Genomic DNA, 8913 nt, shown 5'->3' on the forward strand with positions numbered 1-8913 from the left:
GCAGCAGGAAGCGTGGCACTGCCAGGCTGTCCCACAGGATGCGTGGCAGCTTTGTCACCCCACAGTGGCTCTGCGGGTCCCACAGGATCTGAGCGCTGCACTCCGGGTGGGAGAGCAGCCAAGGTCATCCACAAAGAGCGCTTATTTCCCTGAACTCTTTCTGGGTGTGCATCTTTCAATTCGATGCGTCCGCTTCTTCCTAAACCGGCTGGGAAAAGCGCCCCTGGGGCAGAGCTGTCGAGCTGAGGATTCCCCAGGAGAAAGGCATGGTTACACCTCACATGGCCACCACTGCAAAGCCCGAGGCTTCCTAACTGTCCTGGCTCTTCAGCATTTTTATTCCACGTGGAAAGTTCACCGATAAATTACTGATGATCTTACTTTCTGCGCACAGGACTGGCGAGTAACAGGTAAGAAAAAACTGGGCTGAAACAGACTATTCTAGAGCTAGAGCCACAGACATTTTGAGCTCCAAAAGACAAGAATTTAAAAGCGACTGAAACGACTTGTGAGAATTTGTGGAGGATAGAAGAAAGCCACCCAGAGGAAAAGCAAACGTGGTAATTTTCCACCCAGAGATCCTCCATCCGAGGGTGGCAGGTCACACGCTCTTAAGACTCTCAGAGTTCACTTCGGGGTGGAAAAGATGTGTTCAAAGCAGCACAGGGGAGCGAGTTAAAAATAAACAGCTGGAATGTGGAACTTCAAAGATTTTCCGTTTATTGTCTTTGTTTCTATTTTGGCAGGATGTAACTTAAAAGACACCCAAAACAGGCATGTGCCAGCAGTTTCAGGAGTAAGGCTAAATAACAAGTAATTGCCTGAGCTCCCGCCCATCTAATAAGTTTCCTGAAACAAGAATCCTATGAATCCTTTCAAGCTGACTCATCCATGGAACATTCATCTCCCACGAGTCAGAATTTTGCATGCTGCAGTGCAAAGCTGTTTTAGCCAGCTTGAACATAAACCTAAATGTTCTAGGCGCTCCCATTTTGAAAAGGAACCCCTACAGAATTGCTCTTATGCCGTTTTTGAACACCACTTGTTTTTTTTTTTTAAATGCGAATTAGTTACAGGATAGGATAAAGTTACTATGCTAATGTTAAAAAAAATTAAAGCAAGACAGCACTTGCTGCAGGCAAGCCACAAATATTCTTGCCCAAGATAAGAGTCTTCACTGTACCAGGTGGATGCTGGTACAAATGTTGTCTCTTATTGTGAAGTTCCAACAACAACTCCAATTTGCAGGAAGGTTAGTCACGATAGGTCTACTGTAAATATCAGCACTTAGCAGTACTCATCATTTCCTCCCTTCCCCCCCTTCCCATAACCTGCATACTGATTAGAATAGCAGAAAATTAGTGTTCTGCTGTCACAAATCAGAATGCATCGTTGTTTTTAAGTAGCTTACTAATTTATAAAAAAAATTGTGTTTTCTTCAGTAGGACAGCATGGTCACACACAAACAATACAGTGGTTATGCACAATATGATCAGGAAAAACTACAAACTAAAGGATACATGTGGTATTTGTTAACTGAAATAACAAACAAATAAAATACGTATTAAAAACCTCATCCTGTCCAATTTTACATCATTACTCCCTCCAAAAATTGATTTTTTTTCTAGCTACTGGGAATGGCGTCTACGGATTCCCTCATTAGAGGCACTCAAAGACAGGAGAAATTCATCCAAGAAAAAGCTGTTTCATGTATAGACCTGGTGCTCAACAGTAGAGTGATGCTGGGTTACACAAGCCATGCATGTCTAGGAGAGAAGTACAACCTTTTATCTCTTTAAACTTCATGCCTAAATACCTTTATCATTGTAAACTGACTTAGCAGTCTTAGTCTTGCTCAGACTCTATTATTTTCAGCAGATAATTAAGATGTGCTAGTGACAGTCAGAAGAGGTAGAATTAATAGCAAATGTCCTCCTGTGTGAGTACTGAAATGTAAGAGCTCCACACCACAGCCAAACTGTCCCTTCTGGAAAACAAGCTGCTCTTTTTTAGTAAATCCTTTTTAGATTATGTCATGTGTCTGAACTTCCCTGAAATGTCCCCAGTGTGGTCAATGATGATCTTATTTAATACCTAAATGGACTTCAACTGCCACAGACTGTTGCCTAATGTCAATAATTTAAAAATAGACTAGATTGGAATAGAATTGAATAGAATAGAATAGGATAGGATAGGATGGGATAGGATAGGATAGGATAGGATATTGGAAGGAGCCCACTATGATCCAGCTGCCTGAGCGCTTCAGGGCTGACCAAAAGTTAAAGACTCTTCAATGTTGCTCTGTCTCAGATGAGAATTTATTAGTACAAGCAAAAAGCATAGAAGGTTTGGGTCAAGGGTTATTACAACAGCTGGAGCCTGGTTTAGAGTTATGCAGTAAGACAAGAAAGTCAGTTTGGTGAAGAGTGAGTAGTCTGGTGGTGTCAGGTTATTTTGAGGACTGCATCATCATCATCATCATCATCATTGTCATCGTCATCATCCATCAGGATGACAGATCTTGAAAAATCAGTTACACATGAATAGAACCAACAACAGCATCAGGGCTATTCACAGGAAGAAGCTTCTTGTCTCACCTTGTAGGTCCTGGACTAGATGGGGATAAGCTGTCAGCCAGTGGCACAGCAGCAGCAAGAGGATCTGAGATGTTCTGACCTCCAGATTTTTCTGGGCTGTTTTTCTGGGGGCTCCTTTTTAAATTGTGGCCATTACCAGGAGGTTGGCCTAATTCTGGATCTTGTGGAGTGTTCTAGAACAAAAAAAAAAGAGAACAATTTAAATAGTGCTTCTATTTTGGAGAACACATAAGCTTAAGGGGTTTTGTTCTGCCTACTACCAGACAACCTCTGCGGTGGCTTTCACTACTTTGATGGAACTTGTAGGTTCTAAAGCCAAGCCATTTACTTTCCTAACAGCAGAAAAGCAGAAGGAAGTGGTTGAGCCAAAAATAAGTGCTAGGAAGAGAAGAGGGAGAGAAGAATGCAGCAATTGTTCTAAAGCAGCCAGGGCCTTTACTGACCCAAGGAGGGTATCATCTTCTCTTTTTCCAAGCCTGGCAAATGCTTCCTTGCTAAGCAAGTTTAAAATGAGAGAGGATGGAAACAGGCTATAAACTTGAACATTCATAATATTAGCAGTATATTTGGAGTTAAGTTAGAGTTAAGCCAACGTCATTCAAGACCCAGCACTTGAATCCAAGTCCAGATTCCTTCCCTCCCACTTCAACAGAGCTCAGAATGCCTCTGAACTGAAACAGAGGGCTTGATTCTTCACCGGGCTGTCCTTCTCTGATAACAGCTACAGGAAATGCTGGAGTTTCTGTAGTGACAGCTAGAAATGCTATTCCAGAACTGTGGCTATGCTGCATCACCTCTTCTCAAAGGCAAATAATTACCTGGGATCTTCATCCATGGAGATATGCCTTTACATGAGTGGATTTTTTTGTTTTGTTTTTATTGCAAACTATTGGTTTTGCTGCAGGGAGGAAGAGAGGCCTGTGCAAGCACCAGGGTTACAACAGGTAGTGGCACCTTCCTACTGATTTTTTTTTTTTGAAGAAGCATCCTTAAAAGGTGAAGAAGAGCTGGAAAGGGCTGCTCTGAACAGTAGCTGAGGTTGTTCTTGGAGCATAGCAAAAGAACTGGAGTAATGGAGAGAAACAATCAAGTGAAAAGCAAAAAAGTCTAAATGAAGGCCTTTTTCAAATCCTGTGGCACATCAAGCAATAGTTAAAAAGAAGGAAAGCTGCTTCATCAAATCACCCTTAACATAAAATCATTGTTGTTTTAATTCTTAATTGTAGCTGTGAAAAGCCTAAGGCACACTCAACCTAAGGACACATAAGTGTATTACTGATGGCAGAACTACTGCAGGGTGACACCAGAGAGATTAAAAGCACAGTGCACAATTCCAACTCATTTCTTGCGTTTTTTTGCACTCAATTTTAATGTTTATTTTATTCCAGCCGTCGAGAGAGCGGAGAGCTGTTGTTCAGAGAATTACACTGCTCTGTGTGAACACGGTGTGCTCCCACACAGACAAAAGCTTCTCGAGCTCAGAGCCAGGAATGAGACACCCAGCGGACGAGCAAAGCCCGTGTAATGAGCGATTGAAAAGGTCAGGGCATACTGAAAATACAAAAAGACTTCCTTTATACTTAAGACAAATTTGATTAACTCTCACATCCTTTGCCTTTCCCTGGAGGAATCCCTTCACTACAGCTTTGTTTGCAGGAGTCTCCTTTATCTCCCCACTTTCCGCTGGGAGAGACCAAGGGCTCTTGGTTTCATGATTGTGAAGCACTTACCCAGCATGTGCTGACATCTGGCATTTAGAATATTTATCTAAGCATATATGTTGGCTGCAAACCCAGAGTATATGGCAAAAAAATACGAAAACATCAAGAATTATACAAAGAAATTTGTTTCTTCCATCCAGGGGAAAAAAAAAAAATAGAGCTGAGTTAGCTTACAGGGCTCTGTTTTGCTTTTGATGCAGTGTTTTGGGCAGCCCTGCTTTTGTTTGCAAGAGAAATCTGCATGGAGACTTTATTTCAGCATGCAGAGAGAAAGAGCTGTGAAAAAATGTGTTATTGAATTAATTACCAGGAAAAACCCCCAATCAGTGAGTGGGTAAACTCCCACCAAGCCAGGTGAGGCAGACACATGCCCTGCTCTTACCTAGTCCATGTATCATGTCTTATCTTGAGAGGTACAGTGGGTCAGACCCAGAGCTGGGCCACAAACAAATGCCTCACAGTAGCAGCCAAATTAAAAAATAATTTTCAGGCCCCTTGCAGAGAGAAATGACATTTTCCTTTCCTTTCCTTTCCTTTCCTTTCCTTTCCTTTCCTTTCCTTTCCTTTCCTTTCCTTTCCTTTCCTTTCCTTTCCTTTCCTTTCCTTTCCTTTCCTTTCCTTTCCTTTCCTTTCCTTTCCTTTCCTTTCCTTTCCTTTCCTTTCCTTTCCTTTCCTTTCCTTTCCTTTCCTTTCCTTTCCTTTCCTTTCCTTTCCTTTCCTTTCCTTTCCTTTCCTTTCCTTTCCTTTCCTTTCCTTTCCTTTCCTTTCCTTTCCTTTCCTTTCCTTTCCTTTCCTTTCCTTTCCTTTCCTTTCCTTTCCTTTCCTTTCCTTTCCTTTCCTTTCCTTTCCTTTCCTTTCCTTTCCTTTCCTTTCCTTTCCTTTCCTTTCCTTTCCTTTCCTTTCCTTTCCTTTCCTTTCCTTTCCTTTCCTTTCCTTTCCTTTCCTTTCCTTTCCTTTCCTTTCCTTTCCTTTCCTTTCCTTTCCTTTCCTTTCCTTTCCTTTCCTTTCCTTTCCTTTCCTTTCCTTTCCTTTCCTTTCCTTTCCTTTCCTTTCCTTTCCTTTCCGCCAATTTATAAAACTGTCCAGATGCCTCCAGCAGCCAGCAAGTGCAGTGAGAACTAATTATCTGTTTTTCCTCCTTTCTTCTGCTACCTTCTCAAATTTTCTTCAGCTGCTTTGGGTGCCAGGCCGGGATGAACACCTCACATCTCCCCTGAGATGATGAAGAGCCTCATGTTTTGTCTCCTTCTCCTAAAGCCTCTGTCATGTTCCAGAGCAGAAAATACACAGCAATTAAGTCATTAACTTATTTACACAGTGCAGTCTCGGTAGCCACACATTGCTTCTCATTAGTCTCTCCTTCACAAGATCAGCCACTTAACCCAAAAGGCTCCTTTAGGTTACAATGCTCGGTTCTGCTGACCTGCAGCCATCCCACTTTTGCAGCCACAGCACGATGGGGATGCCTCCTGCACACAAACTTCCTTTGCAGAGAACGAGGATCCTTTGGATTGTCATCCAGAGTCACAAATCCCATGAACCATGTGATAACCAGGGGCTAACCTCCCTGTGGGCTCATTTGTGGCACAGAAGGAAACACTCCCCACCAGCCTGTCACATCACAAACACAATAGCTCATTGCTACCGAGGCTTAAAGAGCACTAACAAATGCGAGGAGACCTCCAAGCAGCAGTACAGCTATTTGAGGACCCTCTGAACCTTAACATTGAGTCAGGATAATTTGTCATTGACTCCCTGAGTCACAGAACGCTCTGGGGCCGGAATAATTTTGGTAGAAGTTTGCTGTTGCTGTTCATCTCCAGAACTCACAAGTGAACTGCAGGATGTAGACATTTATGTGCCTGCTATACCTGAACACCCCACCTCATCAGAATTAGGGTGTTTCCCTATTAAGACACAGAGAAGGACCCACATCCCTGATTTTATCAGCTGTTACACCAAAATTTGGACTTAATATCCAAACAAAAGCACCGGGAGGGGCAGATTCAGAAGAGAGGAAGATCACAACAAACCACGTCATTTATGTGCACACATTTGAAGACTACACTTAACATTTTCTGTAGGTTGTTTGGGGTCAGGGCACTGGTGGGTTTTTTTGTTGGCTTGATTGATTTTGACTTTTTTTGGTTTTAAGTAGTTCTGTGGTTTCAGGGAACTAATGTTTAAGAAGTTATAGTTCAGCCCATAAGTGACTGACATTGGCCACAGAAAAATCTGACTCTTGTTTTTCCAGTTCATTACCAAATTTAACACGTATTAAAACAATCTTAGCAGCACAGGCTCTGTTGGAGCAGAGAGGAGTTTGAACTGTGGACACTTTTTCTTTCTTTCTAGGCTGTCAGGTGTTTGATCAAAAAGCAAAATTCCCCTGTTACCTCGTAAGGCAAAAGCACACATGTTCAAAAGAAGCTCAGAAGAGTAATTTAGCAAATAATCTAAAATAAATCTTAATGTAGATATTTACATGTAAAATGAACTACTAATATGCCAAGATGCAGAAAATCTTTATATATTGGGTTTCTACATTTAATGTATTCATGTAATCATCACAAAAGAACATGCTTTGTGACTCTAAGCCAGACAGCAGAAAAACATAATTCAATTTTTTGATTAAATTTTTTAAATTTAGCCTAGTTATGCAAATCAGGTGCTGAACTATCTTTGCAAAGCGTGTTTTTTTATGTTTTTAATTAACATGTGTGAAAACAATTAGGAAGACTATGGTTTGTTCACAAGTATCATCAGAAAGCTGCAGTTAAATAAATTACTTTTGAGTTTCAATACATGCAGCCTCTGAAGTGATTGACTACAGAAGCTTGCAGCTAAATTTGTTCTGTATTTGTTTCCAGTGTACCGTACTCCTGTTTGAAAAGGATTCTCATTACAAAGAGTTAGTTAACTGAAAGACCTAAATAATTATAATAAAAACCAGAACACAGAGGTTGTCAGCATTTTTAAGTCTAAGATAATTTAAAAAACCCAACAACAAACCAACCAGGTTTGTCTCAGAGAGTGTACAAACATCAGGAGGAAAACTAAACAGCCCATACTTTTTTTCCCCTTTAAGGCAGCAGAATATTTAAACAAATACAATTGATTCTCCTGAAATATGCACTGTAATTTGCATTAAACCCTTCCAGAAGCACTGCAGTAACAAGAACACAAAGTAAATCTACAGGATCACTTTATTTTCCCAATGACTTTGAACAGGATGCTGGAAAAAATGAAAAAAGAAAGAGAACTTCATTAACACTGTAGCCAAAAGTATTCTGTGCACTGCTGCACTGAAGTTATCATACCAGAAAGAAATTCCTCTAATGCTGCCTGGGAGCCTGTGGAGAGCCCAGCTCCCAAAACCCTGACTCTCCCAGTTCAAAGCCATGAGGCAAAGCCACAGCCTTGTGTTCCAGCCACCCCAAAGCCTCGAGTCTCCCAGCACAGCACCAGGTCAAGAGCACAACAAGCTCTGCCTCCAGCACCCGGCATTCCCACTCAACCCCTCAAATAGGTGAACTTGCTTTGGCTCCCCTTCCTCCTTTCCCTCACTAAAAGTTGCTTCCTCTTCCATCTGCCCTCTGCCACATTCCTCCATTAAGCCCATCCTTTTATAGCAGTTGCTGGAACATGCCAGAGCTCTGAGGGCTCAGAGTAATCTTCGAAGAGTTACATTAGATTTCCATTCCCACTAACTCCCTCTGGTTTAGTGGAGGGGAAGCTGGAGCAAGCCTTTGCAAATCTCAATCAATAAACCAGAAATTGCCTTTCCTTTTTCTCCATGTCTTCCATTACAAGCTGGGGCGGGGGGTTAATAGTTTTTTTTTTTAAAAAGTCTGCCTGCTAGAGGTTGTTCACATGGTTGGGAAATCAGGGTTTTTACATGGCTCTTGAAATATTTTAAGACAGAACAGGTTTTTTTTGGAGTCACCTTTTCACTCTTCTGGCTTTTGTTGTTGTTCTGCAGGAACAGTAACCAAGTAGTAAGTTAGAGTTCTAAAACTTCATATTTTTGGAGAGTCCTTGTCTCTTCCTTGTTTGGAGAAATGGTACCAAAATAAATAAGTAGACAGTGAGTGGATATTGCTTTAACAACTGGGACTTTGCAATCAAATCAGCAAACTCTGGTCAGCAAAACCAGTGATCCATCACAGGAAAGTAACAAGTATATTGAGCCAAGCTTGAGCTCCACATGACACTTTAGATCTGAAGAATTACACTAAAACTCAGTTTTATCACCTTGCAAGGGAGCTAAATGTGATTTTAGCATACCACAGGTGCATTACTACCCCTTTTTGAGAGTGGCTGGGGTACAGCAGTTTGGAGAGGATGCCTGTCCTGACCACTTCTTGTTTTTCTTGCCAAACATCATGACTACTTAATCAGTTGGATGTAATTATGATCAGATATGATCAGATAGGAAGAGCAGACTCTATCCTTAAGGGAGTCTCTGTAGAATTTTGCAATTACAGTAGATTTTTTCTTTAATCAGTAATGCTGTCATTTGCTATTGCTCCTGGCGTGGTTTATTTGTCTCTCACGGGAGTAGAATTTTTAGTTCATACCTAGTCTAATTAAAA

General features: G+C 41.4%; 1 protein-coding gene across 16 annotated transcripts in view; it reads right to left on the bottom strand.

Moving 5' to 3' along the window:
- Positions 1–8913, bottom strand: part of TACC2 (transforming acidic coiled-coil containing protein 2) — a 131352-nt gene that overhangs the window by 102046 nt on the left and 20393 nt on the right. For all 16 annotated transcript variants that reach the window (XM_017746821.1, XM_017746820.1, XM_017746830.1 and 13 more), the window contains exon 3: positions 2598–2770. In XM_017746821.1, coding sequence (XP_017602310.1) covers positions 2598–2770 — 173 coding nt within the window. The remainder of the gene's footprint in view (positions 1–2597; positions 2771–8913) is intronic.

Source organism: Corvus brachyrhynchos, unplaced genomic scaffold, assembly GCF_000691975.1.
Source record: "Corvus brachyrhynchos isolate BGI_N302 unplaced genomic scaffold, ASM69197v1 scaffold319, whole genome shotgun sequence".
Taxonomy (NCBI): Eukaryota; Metazoa; Chordata; class Aves; order Passeriformes; family Corvidae; genus Corvus; species Corvus brachyrhynchos.